We start from the raw sequence: 22,263 nt of genomic DNA on the forward strand, positions 1-22,263 counted from the left end.
GGTACCAGTGGTCCATGTTCACTCCTGACAGGTCCCTCCAGTGTTATGATGCTCCTGGCTGCTGAGAGTAGGTGGCTTATGAGTTCTTTGTGGTGTGAGAGTGCATTATAGTCTTGGAACATATTCAATAGGTTCAGTTCTGGGGTGGCTTCTAGTAGCTGTTAAGTCCCCAAAAATATGCAAAGTAACTTATGTTCAAAAGGGTTGGGTTTGGGGGCAATCCCATTGCATGTGGAGGTATGTGCCTGTAGAGTTGCAACCTCTCCAGCATTTTGATGAGGTTCTTGGGTGTGTAAGAGCCATCTTTTGTAGTCTTAGGTACTATCTATAGATAAGCTTCAATGTGAGTTTCTTTCTTTTAGCTGAGATGGATTTAAAGGGAGGTTTAGACCAGTTTAGTCCATTGGGTTGGGTTTTTTTTTTAACCCTATGTTGTGCTCCCATTGCTTTTTGATTGAGATGATGTGTGTGAGATTCTGGAGTAGTATTTTGTATATTGTGGATACCCTCCTCTTGCCATGTCCCTTTACTGTAAGGAGGTTTTTGAAGGTGGTCAAGGGCCTAGTAGTTGCTGCTTTTACTGCCGGGTTATTTAAGAAGGACCAACAATGGCCATATCCTATGTTTTCAGCCTGGGAGGGTAGGGGAAAACAAAGCTTGAAAAATCCCCAAATGGTTTTAAAATGGCAGATACAGCCACTTAATAGGAACACTGTTAAAGTCTACCAGTCATGGCCAGTGTGCTAATGTTGCACACTGATGTCAGCTAGGAGGAGGAGACAATGCACTCAGGCTGACAGACACCCCAATTATGCCCTCCTATCCCCAGCACCAAAGCTGCCAGATATGATTATCCCATAGCACCATCCAGTGTGTGATCCTCAATGACAAATTTATGGAGACACCTGGCATCACTGCATGTTGTTTAGTTTTTCTACCTCCCAAGTGCTCACATGAATTGCTTTTAAGTAGAACAGCTGCCAGCTACAAATGGATTGGTTCTTCCATGAGCCAGCATGTCTTTTTGGATGCCCTGGCAACCCAAGGGATCTTTCTTTTAGCCTACCCCCTGCCTAATATGTTGCCTGGTAGGCTTCTCAGCAGCACCCCTTGCCTCCCTTTCTACCCTCTGCTAACTGAGTGCTTCGTACCTCCAGGAAGCAGCATTGATGAACTTGAGACACCTGCCCCTGTTGGCTATTTGCAGTATGGTAGCGCTGCAGATAGCTTGCTGGGGAGATCATGCATTAAAAATGAAAAGGACTCAAAAATAACTTAAACAAGGTTTTAATAAGAAAAACAAAAACTCCATTTACACTAAATACATTAACAACCAAACCAGACCCAACCACCAACCCAAACCCCAGGGTAATGGGAGAGCTAGGTGCTGCTCCTTATATACTAAACCCAAATGCTGACACACCTTAATCAAATACAACTCAGCAGCACCTGCTATGTTTCACAGCTGTAAAGCTGGGTCTCGTTATCTTGCTCTGGCCCTTGCTCTGGCCCCTTAAAGACATACACATCGAGTGGAACAATGATGAACCTTTACATTTAAAGAAACCATTCAACATTTCCCCTGCGGTTCATCATTGTGGAACAAAAACAGAAAGCATACTTTGTACATGTTTTTCATGTGTAACCTTTGGAAGTGCTTTTGTAAAAATGTCCGCAATCTGACTGTCACCAGGAACATATTCAAATACAACCATTTCATCAGCAATTAGTTGCTTTACAAATTCTAAACGTAACCTTAAGACTCTAGTGCGCTGCGTATTGGTCTCTGAGCACAGGATAGCAAGTCCACTCTGGGAATCAAGGTAAACTTTTACTGGTAGTGTTACTTGCATCTGTAGGTCTGCAAACACTTGCAGATACCATTCTACATCACGAGTGGCCTGAATGCATGCACACAATTCACTTTCTGTTGTGGAGAGACAAATAATGGTTTGTGTTTGGGACTTCCATTCAAATGGACAACCGTTATAACAAAACACCATACCAGACACACCCCTGCAATTATTTTGTTCCATTGCATGAGATGCATCGCAGAAAATTTCAAAACCTTTGTCAATACATGTTGTAAACTGCAACCTATAATGTTTGGTATGTTTAAGGTACATTACCACTCTCTTAAGAGCAGAGAAACATTGTGTAGTAGGCTTTTCCACAAATTTTGCCAGAAAGTGAAAAGCATAAGTTATATCTGGTCTTGAGATTCTTTGAATGAAATTTAGCTTGCCTATAGCAGAACGATACAAAGTTTTGTTAGGAAATGGCTTGTCTTCACCTGTAAAGGTGAAACCACACACCATAGGTGTTTCCTTCCCATTTGCATTTTCTAAACATAGCATTTCAACAAGATCATCAATTTTTGCAGTTTGATGAACCAGAAAAAATCCATTTTTGCCTTTCTCAATTTGCATGGATAAGTAATTTTTAGCTATGCCTAATTCCACTACATCAAATTTCTTCTGTAACTGTGATACCACCTGTTCATATTCCTGTTTAGTTTTTGTAGAAATTAATACGTCATCTACATACACACATATTTTTGTTACAGAGTTTGCCCTTTCCTTTATGAACACACAATTGTCTGCCTTTCCTTGTGAAAAACCAATATCCAGCAATTCTTTTGCTAAAGTTTGGTGCCAATTCCTTCCACTTTGGTGCAGACCATAAAGGGATTTGTTTAATTTGCATACCAAACCTTCAGCGGCGTCTATGCCTTCAGGAACACGCATAAAAATTTGTTCTTTTAAATCTGCAAACAAATATGCAGTTTTTATATCTAGGTGATAAACGGAATGTCCACGCTGTGATGCATCTTTTAACAAAAGCTTAACTGTTTCATATTTTACGCTTGGTGAATAACACAAATCATAATCTTCGCCTGGAATTTGTTGAAAACCCCTAGCAACTAATCTTGCTTTGTACCTTACAACTTCATTTTTGTCATTCGTTTTAACTCTATAAACCCATTTCGAATCAATAAGTCTCATATCTGGGGTTTGTGGTACAAGAGACCAAGTGTTATGCTCTTTTAAAGAAGCTATCTCGGAGTTCATAGCTTTATACCAATTTGCAGCTTGTTGCTTAGGTAATTTCTGAACATCACTGTAGCTTTTTGGCTCAAAAACTACCTTATTGGCATACACAGTATTAAAATGTTCATCTGCAAATCGTTGTGGCTTCTGTCTCTTTCTATCTGAACGTCTCAGTCCAGAAGGAGAGTCAGACTTCTCAGACTTAATGGGACTAAGTAAACCACTAGTTTCAGGTTGTAAATCATTGTCAGATTGAAGAGGTGCCTGTAGGCTAAGCTCACGGTCAGAAAACTCAAGAGAATCTGACCTCCCCTCGGGTGCCTGTGACTTTAAATCATCAAACAATTTATCAGACTCAACAGGCTTTTTGTCTTTTCCCATTAATTCAGAAGCACTATTTCCTGCTGCTTCTTCTGCTGTTTCTTCCTCTTCTTCCTCAGTATTATCTATACCATCAGTATCTTGGAAGATAGCAACTCCATTCCAATTTACAGTTTGTATCATGCTTCTGGTAATATGAAATTTGCCAGTTGCTGGTATGTAAATTCTGTACGCCCCCTGCTGGTAGCCCATTAATTTTCCCTGGACACTACGTTCACCCAATTTTTGCTTAGCAGGATAATGCATAATTACATCTGAACCCCAAATGCGGAGGTATTTCAGATTAGGGCGTTTTTTAAACAGTTTCTCATAGGGGGTGACATCTAAACCAGTATGATAACTGCGATTTCTAACGTAACAAAATGCATTAAGTGCTTCAGCCCAAAAGTCTTTGGGCAGATTAGCATCATGTAGATACGTTTTAACCCCTGCCTGTAGGTCACGCTGCACAACTTCAACAAGCCCATTTTGCCAGGGACTTCGGGGGCAAGATAACTCATGAGTAGTCCCCTGCGCTTCCAGGAATTTTTCAAAATCCTCAGAAACAAATTCCCCGCCCCGGTCAGAAAACAGGTTCTTAATTGGTTTGTTAAAGTGCGTTTTTACCCAGTTGCAAAAAACTTTATACTTTTCAAATGCTTGGGACTTCTCAGCTATTGCATAAGTCCAACAGTATCTACTATACTGGTCTATCAGAGTAAGCCAGTACTTAGAACCTCCTAATGATGGTGGGAGTGGCCCAACTAAATCACAATGTACACGCTCAAATGGTTCAGTTACTTTCCTATCTGAGCACCTACCCTTGCGTGCAACCTTAATCTTATTCTTGCAACAGGATAGACATTGCATAAAGAATTTACATGGTTTTAAGTTGAGGCCATTAACGATATTCTTTGTCTTAATTACATCAGCAAAATTCAGGTGTCCCAGAATTCTGTGCGCCTCGTGGACACACCCGGAATGAGGCCTTACATTCCTCAACCCCTGGCTTGACTGTGCTGCTCTGCAATTTATAGGCGATTGGGAGCAGGTGCGAAAATACAGTCTATATAAACCATCAGAGTCCCGGGCATACAATAAACGTTTGTTCCCATCAAAAAACTCACACATTGATTTTAAGAAACGCACAGTTATGCCTTGACGAGCAAAGCACCTTACTGACAATAAATTGTCCACTGACGGGCAGTAAATGCAGTTTGCTATTGTAATGTTTAAAGAGTCAAGTTTAACAGTACCTCTGCCAAGCGACTGCAAGACTTGTGAATTGGCTAAATGTACATTACCAATTTCCTCTTCGAAAGAAATAAACAAGCTTCGATCATTGCAGATGTGCTGAGATGCTCCAGAGTCTATAATAAAAGACTTCCACTTGGCATCTTTAATTCTTTTACGATTTGTAGTCCAAGCATGAAAAGCTCGCGGCTCGTTTCTGTCTTTACTATACGATGTCTGCTGTTGGGCTGACAACCGTGACTGACGAACAGAAACAGACTTGGGAGTACTTTGCTTTCTTTTGGCTCTGCAGTCCTTTGCAAAATGTCCTTGCTTATTGCAGAACCAACAACGCTTTGCAGCTTTAAATGCAGTTGTATCACCACAGGTTTGCATATGGCGTTCCTCATTCTTTCTGGAAATAGGAGTGCTTATGGCACAAGCCTCCCTTCTATCCAACTCGCCCATTAATCTTGCCGTTACCCCTTCCACAGTTAATTGTGCTGGTGGAACAGCAGATATCTGGCTAGCTATACCATCAAAGTCCTCATTAAGGGAACAAAGGATGATAAAAACATACTGAATATCAGGTATCACCATGTCCCTTCGAATTAATTCGCCGCGTATTGCCTCCAGACGTCTCAAGTGTGCTGCCAAATCACCACCAGGCTGCAACTTCGTCTGGTACAACTGCTTGAAAAACGACAATGCAGATGCTGACTCTTTTCTAACATGCACTGCTGCAAGACTGTCCCACATTTCTTTGGCAGTTTTCTTATTTCTTATATAGACTACTTGCTGGTCGCTGACTGCCAAATTAATTATCGCCCTGGCTTTTGCATCTCCTTTCGACCAAGCATTAGTCACAGGGTTAGGAGGGTCATCAGTTACATAGGTCCATACTTCTCTAGAGGTCAAAAGCGCCTCCACCCGAAAAGACCATAAACTATAGTTCTCATCTGTTAGCTGTGGGAAGACCAGAGCCTTCTCAGCTTCAGGAACCCGGTCAACCATTCTGGAACTCTTCCAGACCCACAAAAACTACACTAACAGGAGAAGGAGTTTTCAAACCTTTCTCAGAGTCCAAAAATATGCAGTCATCCACTCAGCAGCTGGGCCCATAACCAAAGATGTTGGCTATTTGCAGTATGGTAGCGCTGCAGATAGCTTGCTGGGGAGATCATGCATTAAAAATGAAAAGGACTCAAAAATAACTTAAACAAGGTTTTAATAAGAAAAACAAAAACTCCATTTACACTAAATACATTAACAACCAAACCAGACCCAACCACCAACCCAAACCCCAGGGTAATGGGAGAGCTAGGTGCTGCTCCTTATATACTAAACCCAAATGCTGACACACCTTAATCAAATACAACTCAGCAGCACCTGCTATGTTTCACAGCTGTAAAACTGGGTCTCGTTATCTTGCTCTGGCCCTTGCTCTGGCCCCTTAAAGACATACACATCGAGTGGAACAATGATGAACCTTTACATTTAAAGAAACCATTCAACAGCCCCATCCCCATTCCCAATCTGAGTGATCAGGCAGTGCTGGGGCCCCCAGCCTCCCTTTCTCGCCACTGGGTCTCTTTCTGAGGCCAGCTGAAGCCAAGTCAGGCTAGGCTTCCCTTCTAATTTGCCTTCTAAGATGCCTCAGCTCAAAATCAAAAGGCTCATTTGTGCAGCATCTGGGATGGAATGGATCTTGAAAGTGAAAGACACTTGCAGGGCTGCTGGCATGGCGGGTACCATTCCAGTGGCATCTCGGAAGTTCCAGGGGCATCTTTGGCTTTCACTGTATCCTACAGCTTCTCATCTGCAGATTTCAAGTACAGTATAGGATTGCCCCCTGAGGTTGTTAGATATACTGTATTTTCCTGGTGAAATAGTCGTATTGTGTAACTGAAATGTTGTTTTAGTTTTACTGTTTGATTAGTCATTCATGAGTTTAGCGTAGTTCAAACTCCTTTATTTAGTGATTGAATTATTGTGTGTATATAGATTCTGATATTTTTGTATTTATTGGTATGTACTTTTGGTTAGCCACTTTGCCTAGCTTTAGAAAAGAAAATTGGGGTACAAATATTTAAATGAAATTTATATACTTAGTGTTACATTGACTTGATTGTTAACGAGGTTCAGGCTAACCAGGGTTCATGCTTTAACAATTTGCTGACTTCTGATTCTCTGGTTTCAAGTCCTTCTCAAGTGGGAACATGGCTCGCCTTCATTGTGCTGACAGAAATGTTAAAGTCCCAGTTGTTTTGTCTACACTGTTCATTTATCTACTGGTTCTTATAGCTGAATTATGAACCACGTTTGATTCCATATTAGGAAAAGGAAATGCATAGTTTAAATATTCAGCAACAGCAGCAGATATCACTGGAACAGAATCATAGTTAAATGCTGTGGAATACCTCTTTGCTACCCTGCTATCTCCCATTTGCACGGATTGAGAGGACCTAATGCAAAGCATATAACATTTCATTGTTTCTTGATAGATTAGATTACTGTTGATACCAAACCTTCATTTTGTATATGGGCTTCTGACTTGCACTCTGACAAGTAAGATCCATTTTCCATTAGAGAAGTGAGGTGCTAATTTGATAGAAATACTAATTCTTGTGTATTTGAGTTTCAAATAGGGCACGTCACAATTACAGTGGTGCCTCGCAAGACGAAAATAATCCGTTCCGCGAGTCTCTTCGTCTAGCGGTTTTTTCGTCTTGCGAAGCAACCCTATTAGCGGATTAGCACTATTAGTGGTTTAGCGGCTTAGCGGCTAAAAGGCGCTTAGCGGCTTAGAAAAAGGGGGGGGGAGCGGGGAAAAAATCGCAAGACTCGCAAGACGTTTTCGTCTTGCGAAGCAAGCCCATAGGGAAATTCGTCTTGCGAAGCAACTCAAAAACTGAAAACCCTTTCGTCTAGCGGGTTTTTCGTCTTGCGAGGCATTCGTCTTGCGGGGCACCACTGTGCAATTTAATTGAACCAACTAAATAACTTGAAATACATATTCTGACAGAATTCATGTAAAGAGAAACATAGCAACCTAGAGAAAATGAAGCAAACAAATGAAAGGTATAAACAAGATGTGGAGCGATACCATGAACATAAACGCCATCTGGATTTAATTGCAATGCTTGAGAGAAAAAGGCCCTGGGTGGTAAGTTCTTTTTTCTTTTCTTTTAGACTTTTGGGGGAAAACAAAAACAAATGTAATGTAACAAGTGTACTTGAATGAATTGTAGAAGTGGATAGAAATAGAAGAGGAAAACAAATAAATCACAATTATTATAAAGATGACAAGATGATTTGCATTTTACATTATTTCTTTATTACTGTTATTAATATCTTTGCCATTCAAGATACAGATCTTTCCAAGGCAGCTTACAAGTAACATCAGTAACATATTAAGGAATCTTTAAACAGCAACAGAACAACAAAAAACCCAGTCAGATTTGCAAAGGCCATAGAATGTATATATTCTTTAAATTTATATAATAACCTCTTTAAGGATTTGTCTTCAAAAGTCTAGCTGCTTTTCATAGGAGAGCATTCAGGGCTATTTGTATGCTGTAATTCTGTAGGAGTGCAGAAAAGGCTAAGAAGGAACTATTGGATGCGGAATTGATATTTCTGAAAATCTCCCATCTTTCCCCCCACCCACATGCTTTTTAAAGAATGCTTGTAGCCACTGGGCTAGTTTGTAGCCATTGGGTTGAAAACTAGTGGACAGTGGCCTAGATCAGTGAGGGAGGACCTGGGGCCCTCCTCCACATGTTACAGATTCCTGTTTCCATGACTGAAGTCTTCCAAAGTGAGAATCCAAAGATCAACTGAGTAGCTACAGGATATTTAAATTGACGGTTCAGGACAGCCTCTCCCCACATGAGCGACCTGGACCTTGCCACCAACATCTGAGGCCCTTTTTCATGTGCCCCCTCCATGTGTGAGGTCCAGAGGGTGGCAAGACAAGAATGGGCCTTTTCTGCAGTGTTTGTGGACTGCTCTTCCCAGGGAGGTGCCTTCATCATACATCTTTATCTGCCAGGTGGAAATGTTCCTTTTCAACCAGGGCTTGGGCTGATTAACATTCTAGGTTCTTTTAAATGTGCTTATGGGAGGAGAGGTTATGGGTTTGTTCTTGCTTTTTGTGTTCTTATTTTGTATTTTTATGCTGTGAACTGCCCTGAGTTCTTCAGACAAAGGCGGCATACAAACCCACCTCCTATAGAAGAGGTGAAATAGTCACTATGAGTGGTAGAGGCAGCATAAGTCCACTTCAGTAGCTTGGAGTACACCAGACTGTGTATCAAGCACATCTGAGCACAACCCAGAGGTGCTCTTGCTGCATAGTCTTTCATTGGCTCAGGAGGTCTTAAACCTACAGACATGTCTGGACATAGCAATCCTGACAAAGACACAATTATTTCTCTTATTGTAGCTGCCAGTAGTTAGTCTAGCTGTGAGCCATACTAGTGCCATACTAGGACATTATGGTGATATTTTTTTATAGCATTCCCCACACCCCACTCTATCCTCAATTAGAATAAAAGAACAAAATAGAAATTTAAAAGTTAGACTAAGTATAAGGAACCTGTTGCCCTCTGGATGATAGACATCAGCTCCCATCAGCCACAGCCCATATTGCTAGTGGTCAGGGAAAGTGGGAGTTGTAATTCTGCAAGAAGTGGAGGGCCACAGGCTCCCATTCCATGAGATAGACCTGCCCTCCTTAAGCATAGATGGACAGATATCAAAAGTAATTGCCTGGAACTATTCACCAACTCCAGTCCATCTAACAGGGACATGTTTGCATTTCCTGACAGGTTAAATGGTGAACAAAGCAGAAACTTCAGACGACTTGTTTGGGCTATCGAGCACAGAGATGTAATGTCCTCACAGACAACACCAGGGCCTGTTCATTCAGACTGCTGCCTCCTCCATTTTACATGTTATATAATTTGTCTTAGTGGTTTATAATTGTAAGCCACATTGGGTGCCTTGGCAGAAAGGTGGTATATAAATGCATTGAATAAACAATGTAAATTAATAAATCTGTTTGCTTGCATTCCTTCCTAGGTATATGAAGATGTCCGCAAGCAATATGAACAGGTGAAACAAAACAGAGATCGTCAAAAGGAGGAATTAAATGCACTAAGAAAATCACAATCTCCCATGACACATCAGATCCAAGAGGCTGAGAAACAGTGTGCAAGTCTGAATAACAAAATCCAAGAGAAAGTATGTATTTAAGAGTTCCTTTGTAAGTCTCATGGACATACAAGTAGTTTAGACATGTAGCTGAAGGTACCCTATGTAATGTAAAACGAAAACACTTTTAATGAGCAAAGAATTAGAAAGGAGTCAGTGGAGTAGAATCGGAACAGAAAGTTCTACATAGTCTAGCTTCATGACATCATCCAGATCACAGTATGCCTCACAAAGAAGGTAGTGCAATGTCTAAGGACATCCTAACTTGCTATTTCACCTGGGGATAACTTGCAGTCCAAAATTAGGTATTCAGAGCTTGGGCTCTGTCAGGGCCTGGCTGGGGCTCTGGCTTGTTTTATTGGAATTCATTGAATTTTTCCAATTCAGAGTCCATGAAGTCAGTGCCTTAAGCTGGAGAACCTGAAATGCAACAAAGAGAGAAATAATGTCTCTCTTGATCTATCAAAGGCAAAGGCCAAACTCCTAGTATTTATGCTGAGATTGGCCAGCGCAGAGACTTCATATTACCTGCCAATAGCAGGGCCTGATTTTGTATACTCCTATTCCCTTCAGCACCTGAAGTAGATGAACATATAGAGAGCCCAGGACCAACCACTGAGGTAGGTCTCATCTTCAGACTGAGGTTCTTGGTTCAAGCTGCAGAGCTCATAATGAGTGTGGCCAAACATCGTTCCCTTATCCATCCACCCATAGGGAGTGGTTTGAGTTTCATTGATCTGTAGCCAGCCTTCGGTGCCTTGCTGTGGAAGTTTGTGATGCCCCACAGGAAGAAACTTACATGTGAAGTGAGCTACAACTGAGGCATCAGGATACAAATGGCAAAATTTATACATGTATCCAGCTTTATATCGAATATATAAACGGATGTCATATAGAGGAGGGAGAAAGGTTGTTTTCTGCTGCTCCAGAGAAGCGGACACGGAGCAATGGGTCCAAACTACAAGAAAGAAGATTCCACCTAAACATTAGGAAGAACTTCCTGACAGTAAGAGCTGTTCGACAGTGGAATTTGCTGCCAAGGAGTGTGGTGGAGTCTCCTTCTTTGGAGGTCTTTAAGCAGAGGCTTGACAACCATATGTCAGGAGTGCTCGGATGGTGTTTCCTGCTTGGCAGGGGGTTGGACTCGATGGCCCTTGTGGTCTATTCCAACTCTATGATTCTATGAATCTCAAAAGTTGATTCCATAAAGCTGCAGTTATTTAAACTGCCAACTATATACTTGTTAACGGTAGTGTGTTCAGCCTTTAATTAAGAGGCAACGATTGTTCTCCAGAAATAGTTGTTACAATATGCAGTTTAATCCATGGTGTAGTAGAAAAGTCGCCTGTCCGTACTGCCTTAGATTCTTTTATTACAGTTACAGCTGATTTCTAACTTTAAAAATGCTTTTGGTATATAGGCTGCAGCTATCAGAGAAACATCTCAGAAATGTAAACAGCATCAAGATGCTTTGGAGTCAAAAGACAAAGAAGTAAGTTTTTTACCCTTTATCTTAAAACTTTAGTAATTTGAACCCATTGCGTTTCTCCCATGTTGTGCTGATTTTATAACATGTTTAATTTTCTGACAGAGGCATTCATTTTATTCCAAAAGCGTAAATGCCAATATTGAGGATTCTGTAATAGTGACCCCTGCCTTTCTTACTTGCTAGATTCTAGCATATTTCCAGGTAAATAGTTGCAGTCATTAGCGTCATTTGCTTCTATAGCACTTTAGATATAAAAGGTCATGACCTTGTAAAAAATTATGTAGACCAGCAAATAGGCATCCCAGAATTGGAAAGTGCAGGTAACCTATGATCAGCAATGCAAGCCAATTGGATTTTGTATGATCCTGTTTTGCTTCTAAGCTAATAGGCCAGGGGTCACCCAAGTTTGGTACTAGAGAGAATGATAATGGCTGGTGGGTTTTGGGTTTTTTTAGATAATAAATAACTTCCATTTTTATCTTAGCTAGAATATTCTTACTTTTGTAAAAACTTCTTTTTGTTATTGGCATGCTTGAGAAATGCTTGTGTGTGTTTTTTAGATTGAGAGAATTATGCAGGCAATGAGGATGAAGGAGGAGGTAGAAATGGACCGACAGAAGAGAATACAAAACACTCGTAAGATGATAGAAGACTGGAATAATGAGCTAAGAAATACAGACAGTCCTGAGAATATTCAACCTCAGATGGATTCAATTAATGCTGAGCTTAACCATTTGCAGGAAGAGAAACTAAATATTGATGGTGAATTAAATCATCTGACAGGAGAAAAGGAGAACTTGCTAAAGGACAAAGATGGTAAATGGGCTTGACTGTGTGCTTGCTGTTAGTACTGCAGTAAGCCCACAACTTACATGGGGGTTACGTTCTGGGGATTGTGCCTGAAGCCAAAATCATGCATAGTCAAAATACATTGGGTTCAGTGGCAGGTGGGATTGCTAACGTCTTTTTCCCCCAGATGCCCATCCCTTTTTATTTACTTAATTACTTTTGCCAAGTGGTAAAGCTGAATTTCACAATAGGAAATTGGCTTTGATAACTGACAACCAACCCAAATCCCCAGCCCTGAAGATATCAATTCCCGTTGACTTTCTTTGTTAACATGACAGAGAAGGGGTTGGAAGCAAATGTTCTCAATAGGCTCTTTGGATCCTAGCCTTAGTTAGGTGTGTTCAAAAATACCCTCCCCCCCCAGGACTCCCCACCCCCCAGGCAACTCCTAAAGCTGTATGTTGATGCTGATCCTGAAATTCTTCCAGTTTTGGTGAATGGATTGCCAGGTGTCTGGAGCTGGCTTAGAAGCTCCACTGTACATGTGGACCTCCTGTATAATGCTCTGAATCTTGGCCCAAATTTCCAGCGAGGATTTATTCTAGTATAGCAGGGAATTCAGCAGCTGAATTCAGACCGGATGCTTTAACAAAATTCCACATAGCTTTCTCCATGGGCTGCTTGCATAGAGTGGAAAGTATATGCTAGGAATTCAGCTTTGCATTGTGATTTCTGCTCGCCCTCCAGAACGATCTCTCCTCTCCTCCTGCATGCTGTTCTGTGGGGTTGCAAGGGGGAGCGGGGAAAGCCTGATTGCGCTAGTGGAGATTCTTGCATGGGCTTCTGCTAGCAGAAGCAGTTAGTTGGATATGCGTCAAGGGTCTAGCTATGGGTATTTTGTGCAAGACAGCTCTTCCCTCTATAGTGGCTGTAGTTGTGATCATGAAGCCCTGTGAACATGGCTCCTAAAGCTGTCTCAAAATTACAGGAGTAATGAATGGCATTGTGCAGTTTGAGAATATGATGAAGATGAAGGAAGAGAAGCTCAAAAGGAGATTTCAAGACACACACATTGCTCTTACGTGGCTAAGAGAAAACAGAAACCTGTTCAAAAGAGAAGTCTGTGATCCCATGATGCTTGCAGTAAGCTGATTTGCCTGACTATTGTGTGACTTAGTCATCACTAAAATGTAATACCACTACTGCTTATAAAACTATAATCCATTGTTTTAATGTGAATAGTCGAGCTTGGCATACAGGTACCTTTATGTATTGAATTAAGTCTGTGGTGTGAATCTTACCTTCTGCGAAAGTACAGAATACAGCCGTACCTTGGCTACTGAATGCCTTGGGAGTCGAATGTTCCGGCTCCCAAATGATTGAAAACCAGAAGTGAGTGTTCCAGTTTTCGAACGTTCTTTCGAAAGCTGAACGTCTGACGGGGCTTCCGCTGCTTCCGATTCAATCTTTGGAACTTTGGAAATTGAACGGATTTCTGGAATGGATTCTGTTCAACTTGAGGCTTTGTATTTTGAAAAGTATGTATGTATGTAGTTCATACCGTGAACTAACAAAGACATATGACCAGCATACAGTGGTGCCCCGCAAGACGAATGCCTCGCAAGACGAAAAACTCGCTAGACGAAAGGGTTTTCCATTTTTTGAGTCGTTCCGCAAGACGAATTTCCCTATGGGCTTGCTTCGCAAGACGAAACGTCTTCCGAGTTCTTGCGAGTTTGTTTCCTTTTTCTTAAAGCCGCTAAGCCGTTAATAGCCGCTAAGCCGCTAATAGGGTTGCTTCGCAAGACGAAGAAACTGCAAGACGAAGAGACTTGCGGAACGGATTAATTTCGTCTTGTGAGGCACCACTGTATTAAAGTTAAAAGGTCCAGGTCCCCACTCTTGCTGGGCTGCTCCAAGAAAGTCCCCCCGCCTCACCCTCTCCTAGTCTTGCCATCAGTGAGGTTTAAGAGCCTTCCAGAAAAGCAGTGCCTTGTTAAAGGATGGGAAAGTTATCATACATCTTGTGGGGCCTTTAGCACCTTCATTTCTAAAGCTAATTTTGGATCAAATAACCAGATCTAATCACTTATTTTGATTGGGTTGTTTCAAACTGCTTCTGAGAATAACCTTTTTGACAAAGTGCAGTATTTTTATTGTTTTCAGTTAGTTTCATTTTGAAGTTACATGGTGGTTATTAGGTCAAACGACACCACTTCCAAACTTCGGCTGGCTCCCCCGGGGTGGGAAGTATGGGGGTGCGGACTTACTGCATTTTCTCATTCTCTCCCCAGACCCATTGGTTGCAATGGAGAGAGGGAAATCAGTTGTACCAGCTTTAGGCTGGTAATGATTACTCTGTCCATCCATCACAAGTAAATTTACTTATTAAAAAGCATGCTGCTCAATAAATTTCATTTTAAGAGGTTTTCATAAAAACAGTAAAAATTCATCAGCAACATTCAGTAAAACTTGATAAAAGTGTGCATCACAAATAAAGCTTAGGATTGTACAAAACAAAGACAGTTTTTCAGAATCTAGGAAAACATTGGTGAACATGTTTTAAGAGGCTGACTTATTACAGTCTCCACTAGGGCTGGGCGATAACTGTTTTTCAGTATTGCAGTATAACACCAGTTAAACATCATGATATGTCAATATATCACAACATCTGAAATAAGGAAGGGGCTATGCAGAGGTGAATAGGACAGTGTCCTGGCAACTGCTACTACTCAAGGGTTGGGCTTGGCTACCAAGTGGTGGCATTCAGGACAATCCAAAGTACAGTGATGCATCATAGTGAATACAAATAATCTGGGCCTGCTAGGCAGCAGCTTGGCGGTGGCAGAATCAACAACTGGGGGGCGGGCAGAAGCAGTGGCAGCAGTGGCACAATAAGCAGCCTGCAAAGCCCTGCCATGACAGTGGGTGCTGGCGGCAGCCTGTGAGGCCTTGTGGTGACAGCAGTAGTGGTGGCCTGCAAGGCCTTGCAGCAGTGGCAAAAACGACGCCTTGTCATGACGTTGGCGGTAGCGGTGGCCTGTGAGGCCTTCCCATGGTGTCAGGAGACAGTGGCAGAAGCAGGGGTGACCTGTAAGGCCTCGCTGAGCAGGCTGCCACAACTTCTGCCACCACCTCCCACTACCGCCAGGGGGACTTCCAGGCCGCCACTTCTTGCCACCATGGCGAGGCCTCACAAGCCCCACTGCTTTTGTTGCCACGAGGCCTCATAGGCCCCCACTTCCCGTTGCTGATGCAAGGCCTCGCAGGATGCCACTACTGCTGTCACCTCCTGTCATTGCTACAAGTCCCCTGAGGACTCGCAGGCCACTACTGCTTCTGCTGCCAAATGCTGACCTCGAAGGCCAGTGCCGTTACTGCCGCCACTTTCCATCGCCGTCACGAGCCCTTGTGGGCTGCGGCCGCTACTGCCACCACCTCCCATCACTGCTGTTAGTTCTCGCAGGCCACCACCAATACTGCTGCTGCCTTTCATCGCTGCCATAAGTCCTTGCAGGATGCTGCTGCTGCTGCCACCACTATGTATGACCACCAAGAGGTCTTGCAGGCTGTCACTGTGACGTTGCTGCAAGGCCTTGCAGGCTGCCATTGCTATGGCCGCCAACTTCTGTCGCCGCCACAAGGCCTCGCAGTCGCCACTGCTTGTTCCACCCCCACGAGGCCTTGCATGCTGCTACTGCTGCCCCCCTCCTGTCACCACGATGAGGACTCACAGGCCACCACTGATTGTGCCGCCACGGCCAGGCCTTGCAGGTTGTCGTCGCTACTGCTGCAGTCCTGGCAAGTTGTTTCTGCCGCTGCTGTTTCTGCCTCCTAGCAGAACTGCTGGCAGCCTGGCAGTCCCAAATTATTTGTATTCACTATGATTCATTGTCGTGGTTTGGATTGTCCTGAATGCCATCATGTGGTAGCCAAGCCCAAAACCAAAAGTCATTTTGGCTTGCCTGCTGATGAAACAAACTGTATGGTGATTGATAATGTTGTCGTTTATCCATTTTAGACCTCTTAAGTAGTAGCAGTTGCCTGGACATTGTCTTGTTCGCCTCTGTATAGTTCCATCCTTATTTCAGACATTGTGGTAGTTGCAGTGTTGAGCTGGTGATTCTGTGAGGTTTAGCTGTTGATGACATTTCAACATTTAGCTGGTGAGTTACCGTGATACTGAAAACCAGATATTGCCTAGCCCTTACACACATTGTGATTTGTGATATATTGCCAGCTCAGATATTATGAAACAGTTATCACGATGTGAACTTCAGACCCGTTTTGGGCAATATATTGATATATCGCCCAGCCCTAGTCTCCACCTCATGGATTGTGTGAGGAACGGTATTCTGGAGGTTGGGTTCTATCCACAAGAAGCCCTGCTTCTGCATTGTCAGCAAGTGACAATCTACTGGTTGTGGAACCACCAGCCATGTCTCCTTGGAAGTTTTTAAGATCAGCCTGCTCTGTACTAGGGGAGGCAGTCTGCTAGGTGCCCTGGTGTCAAGTTCTTCAGGGCTTTCAATACCAACACCATCAACCTTGAAATTGGCTCTGCAGCTAATAGGCAGCCAGTGCAGATCTTTCCACACTGTTAAAATATATGCAAAGCTGGGTGTCCCATTAAGCACCCCGGCACTATGCATATGCACCAGTTATAGGAACAAGGCAGAAGGTGGCCCACATACAGTGTGTTACAGTAGTCTAATCTTGAGGTTACCCTCAAGAAAAAGTCCTCATTTGGGCTCCTCCCACATCACCTGGGACTTACTAAGTTTCCAGGGTGCATCCGGATGGCACCATACTGCAGCATCTCCTCCCCCACGAAGATAACGACAGGGCCACAATGTAACCACCAACATATGAATTAAGGTACTTCTAGAATAATTAAGGTAAAGGTAAAGGTACCCCTGCCCGTACGGGCCAGTCTTGCCAGACTCTAGGGTTGTGCGCTCATCTCACTCTATAGGCCGGGAGCCAGCGCTGTCCTCAGACACTTCCGGGTCACGTGACCAGCGTGACAAGCTGCATCTGGCGAGCCAGCGCCGCACACGGAAACGCCGTTTACCTTCCCGCTAGTAAGCGGTCCCTATTTATCTACTTGCACCCGGGGGTGCTTTCGAACTGCTAGGTTGGCAAGCGCTGGGACTGAGCAGCGGGAGCTCACCCCACCGCGGGGATTCGAACCGCCGACCTGACGATCGGCAAGTCCTAGGTGCTGAGGTTTTACCCACAGCGCCACAGCATAATGAGTATTGAGCCATTTTAAAGAATAGAGCACATTTTATTTTATTTTATTTCTTGATGCCCATTTAATGTAAGTCATACTTGAAATATATAATTTCATTATAAGTCATTTAAAACACACTACACCAACGATGAAAAAAGAAGTAAGCTTCATTGCATTCAGTGGGACTTGCTCCCAGATATGTGTGCACAGGATTTGAAACCTCAGTCAAATATCCGTCCTTAACTACATTTGGAAATGTACCTGCCATTTATTTAGAACCCAAGTATCATCTTACTGGCTCCTTTGCCTTCATGCGCATTTTATTGTTCTTTTTCTATTAATTTCAGCCACCGTTTGTAATTGTTGGATATTTTTTCCCTGCACAGATCAATATGAAAGATCATAAGCATGCTAAATATGTAGAAAATCACATTTCATCCAACGACTTGAAGGCCTTTGTCTTTGAAAGCCAAGAAGATATGGAAATCTTTCTAAGAGAGGCAAGGACCAATTCCTACATTAAAAACAGATTGGTATCGAAGTCCAGACAGCAAAAAGCCTAATAAGTAGGCTCTTGATTGCGTCTCTCTCACCACACTGGTAGCAGGAAGCACTGCTAATTTTTCTTTTCTCAAGTCCATTTCCAGCTGCCAACTAAGAGAAGCACATGAAATGTTACATTTTTTAGAAGTCACCTTGTTGAGCGAGAGAGGGGAAAACCTGTTCTACTGTTGCCTGATAACAGTGACTATATGAAGATTCAGTTTCTTTATTCTTCTGATACAAAGTTAATGGGTGCTAGGCTTTTGGGAAAATTCACTTAATAAACAGGGTGCAGATAATTCAAAAAAGAAAAGTGAGGCACTTCTTAACCCTGTCCTTAATTGATTGAAATGGCTTTCAGATAAGGAGCTGTAAAAGGTAAAGGGACCCCTGACCATTAGGTCCAGTCGTGGCCGACTCTGGGGTTGCAGCGCTCAACTCGCTTTATTGGCTGAGGGAGCCGGTGTACAGCTTCCGGGTCATGTGGCCAGCATGACTAAGCCACTTCTGGCAAACCAGAGCAGTGCACAGAAACGCCGTTTACCTTCCCGCCCGAGCGGTACCTATTTATCTACTTGCTTTCAAACCGCTAGGTTGGCAGGAGATAAGGAGTTGTAGGTGGTTCTAAATTAAAGATCCTCTGAAATACACTCTAATGTTACTATTGTTACCTACTCAAGAGAACTGTTAAAAAGCTCAGTTCGAACATTTTTCTTAAGACAGCTAAGAGTGTTCTCTTGGCATTGATGCAATCTTGTTTAGGTGCGTGATGTTCAGAGGCTCCGAGTGAATGCTGTGTGCGCACCAAGTGAATCTTATGCTGAAAGCAGACCTTGGAAACCAGTTGAAGAACTGTTGTAAGTTTTAAGCTATTTATCTTAAAACCCTACGTTACAATAATGGGAATAAGTTATTGTGTGAAAGCAATTGTGCAGTGACCTAGCTGTTTTCACTACGATGCCCAGCATACTGAATCAAATTAATTTAGCTGATTAAATAAGCATTTACTATTTGCTCAGTTTTGCCTGTCGTAAGCTTGCAGAATTTGGCTTTTGATGTTACAGAATCTTAATATCTAACCTCAGTTAAAATATGATTGCTCATATTTATTCATTTCTCCAACACTCTTGCTCTGAGAATTGATTATTCATCTTACTAATTGGGGGGAATGTATTTAACTGCCTCTCTTGCCTTCTTCAGCCGGTATGGAGTATTCTCTTACTTGAGAGAGTTGTTTGATGCTCCCCACCCTGTGATGAATTACCTGTGTGATAAATATCGCATTCATGAGGTCCCTGTCGGCACAGAGAAAACCAGAAATATGATCGAAAGGGTGAGGCATGTTGACTAAGAGAGAGAGAAATCTGTAGTGTTTAGGAAGACTCTGGGTGTGATGCTGCCGCCTTTCCCTTAGAAGCAAGCAAGACCAGAACTTGTCATACTTTATATAAGCACAGTAGCAACAAGCAGCTAAGAAAAGCACATACAATCAAATTACACCTCTCCTATGTGCTGTCCCTCTGGGTCAAGATGGGTGGTCAGTCTTTTTGCCCCATTGGCAGAGATGAGTTGGGTTTCTTCGAACACTGAAAGTCGTATCTGTTCTTTGTTTCCCAGCAGCAGTGGAGAGAAAGTGGTGCTTGATTTTTTGGGGTGATGGTTCTGCAGAAGTCACCAGCCAGATTATTAGCTGCGATTAGAAGGTCTGAGCACAATATACTGATTCTGGCTGAACTGAATACCAGTTAATTTATGGGCTCAATTTAGAGAGTTTGACTTACATGGTTCAGGATCCCAGTTCCAAAGATCACCTCTCCTCACGTGACCCAGCCTGGAGGGGGAGATGTAGAGGGGGTGTTCTTCAGGGGTGTTTACTCTCCACCCCACCCCTATTTGTGGAATCTAGTCTTTTAGTGGTTAAGTCAGTCTCTATTGTGCTGTTCATCTTTGACTATTTAGTGTATTGTTGGATAAACATTTTGATATTTTGTGTTAAATGTATTTTAAACTTGACTTATAACTGTACTTACCTGTATGTATTTTTCTTGTAAAGTTGTTTTGAGACTTTTTAATATATAAAGCAACTAACAAATGCAAATAATAATAAATACTGTGCTTAAATTTATAATCTGCTTTCCTATCAATTGGATCTCAACTGGCTTACAATAAAATATAAAACAGATAAAGCATCCTAAAAACAATTGTCTTAAAACCACCTGTACACACGCAAAACACAAGCTAAAAAAGTGGAAACAGCAGCAGTTAAGACATCACTTCATTTCTACCTCACATGAAGTTCAGCTCCCAAAGTCTTAGAAGGCCAGTAGTCGCCCCCCCCCCCCAGTCCCTTTAAAGTTCAGGCCTGGTGAGCTGCCCTTAATTTGAAGGGAGGAAACAAAGGAGCCTCCTTTCTTACACTCCCAGTCAGAAGAGGTCTTAAAATGTGCTGAGATAGAAAACTCTCTTTCTGGGAGCTGTATGTGGCTGTCCCACATCATTGGTTCCTGAGCCCTGGGGAGCCCCATGGTGCAAGGGGAGAGGGTAAGGCTGCCATCTAGCCACAGTCACAGTCTGTAGTTTCTGCATTTCACTTTATTTCCCTCTCACATTGCTGCCTGCAACTCCCCTCCCGCTACCCCGCTGCCATGTGTATGTATTCATGCCAATTTAGGATAACACTGCATGCATCTGATGCGAGTGACTGTAATCCACTAAAATGTATGCTACAAATTTGCTACAAATTATTTGAATTTTTTGTTGCAATAGACTAACATTCGGGATGTTAATAACTATTCCTCTGGAGTTGATATAATTGTAGTGTGGTAATTTTGTGTGTGCAGGTCATAAAAGAAACCAAACTGAGAAGCATCTACACAGCAGAAGAAAGATATGTGGTAAAATTGTCTTTTTACACAAATCAGACCATTACCAGTAATACATCCCTGAAGCCAGCACAGTTCCTTACTGTCACAGTGGATGCAGACGAAAGAAGGCAGTTGGAAAATCAACAGAAGGTAAGCTGATTTATCGTGATGGTTTAGGAAAACAGCAGTTCATGATTTGAAATGTTGGGACTTATTAATCCTGTAAAGTCTTTGGTCACCAATTTTGGCTGGTGTTCTATATCTGTTTTTCACCACATTTAACACTAAAGCTACAATTTGAAAGTCACTTTCAAATATCACAAGAATATTTGCACCTGAACTTTAAAATGCTATGCACCTTCTTAATGTAATTAATACTATTAGCATTTGGGGGGGCAGGGAATACTCCCTGTTTTTAAAATGGTTGCCTGTGCACTATGAACACATTATACAATGGGATTTTCTTCTGCACTTTTTACTTTAGGAAATTGCAAGGCAGCTGGAGTTGCTGGATTCTAAAATGGCTTCTCTCTCTGAACAACAAAAACGTATGGAACACAGAGATAATGACCTCAGACAACAGAAAAAGTTGCTATTGGATAGAAAAAACAAAAGGAAGCAATTGGAATCAAAAATTAGTATGAAAAGTGACAGGTATAGCTGTTTTATATATTTATTATGTAGAGAAACAGCACTCAGAAAACTGAGCCAAACCTGGATCAGAACTGTTACTGCTTTGATAGTCCATTGATGGTCATGGAGCCATTTAAATGATGAGGAAAACCTGTCATCCTTCTGCTGAGTTCTGTGAACTTCTGACTATGATAAAATGGATATGAGAGATCAAGTTGGAAATAGGGGATTAATGATCTACAAGTCCAATTTTTCCACCCTTTTTAAAAGACTTTAAAAAGGCAAATAGAAATGTCATTAGAATTTACATAATATTTTGTTTATATTATGTATTTTATATTTTATTTATATTCATATTCATATTCATATTTTTGGCCTTTAAGTCCTTAGTCCCCCTCAGTTTTTCTTACTTTGCTTACTTGCAGGGTTTGGACAGTTCCGTTCCCTTTGTTCTAAACTTTGTTCTCTTTGCTACACTGTTACCAGGGGGCAACCGCATAAGCGCATACTTGCATGTGCATTGTACGGTTTGTAATTTAAACATCAGCTGTAAAAAAGAAGGCAGTATGGTCAATCAAATTTAATTACTTGGCTTATGAATTACTTGCCGGGGGTTGGATTAGATGGCCCCGGGGTCACTTCCAATCCTACAGTTCTATGATTCTGTTCAATTGTGGGGAAAGTAAGGAAAGGTATGTGCTGAGAATTTGAAGTTCTGTGCGTGCCTCTTAAAAAATTGTTGGGCGATTTTTCTGTAAGTTAATGTCCACATACTTGCCAAATTACTCATTGGTGCTTAAAAACATGGAAGAAGAATACTTACCGTATTTTTCGCACCATAGGACGCAC

The 22,263-nt window shown here is 42.2% G+C and overlaps 1 protein-coding gene across 8 annotated transcripts in view; it reads left to right on the forward strand.

Moving 5' to 3' along the window:
* SMC5 (structural maintenance of chromosomes 5) overlaps nucleotides 1–22,263 on the forward strand; it is a 76,238-nt gene that overhangs the window by 17,525 nt on the left and 36,450 nt on the right. For 7 of the 8 annotated variants that reach the window (XM_028748083.2, XM_028748084.2, XM_028748085.2 and 4 more), the window contains 10 exons: nucleotides 7,669–7,809; nucleotides 9,729–9,890; nucleotides 11,281–11,352; nucleotides 11,910–12,165; nucleotides 13,127–13,281; nucleotides 17,761–17,874; nucleotides 18,680–18,774; nucleotides 19,118–19,250; nucleotides 20,758–20,931; nucleotides 21,266–21,435. In XM_028748083.2, the coding sequence (XP_028603916.2) occupies nucleotides 7,669–7,809; nucleotides 9,729–9,890; nucleotides 11,281–11,352; nucleotides 11,910–12,165; nucleotides 13,127–13,281; nucleotides 17,761–17,874; nucleotides 18,680–18,774; nucleotides 19,118–19,250; nucleotides 20,758–20,931; nucleotides 21,266–21,435 (1,472 nt within the window). The remainder of the gene's footprint in view (nucleotides 1–7,668; nucleotides 7,810–9,728; nucleotides 9,891–11,280; nucleotides 11,353–11,909; nucleotides 12,166–13,126; nucleotides 13,282–17,760; nucleotides 17,875–18,679; nucleotides 18,775–19,117; nucleotides 19,251–20,757; nucleotides 20,932–21,265; nucleotides 21,436–22,263) is intronic. The other variant, XM_077935943.1, reaches the window with a different exon arrangement.

This window comes from Podarcis muralis, chromosome 11 (assembly GCF_964188315.1).
Source record: "Podarcis muralis chromosome 11, rPodMur119.hap1.1, whole genome shotgun sequence".
Classification (NCBI taxonomy): Eukaryota; Metazoa; Chordata; class Lepidosauria; order Squamata; family Lacertidae; genus Podarcis; species Podarcis muralis.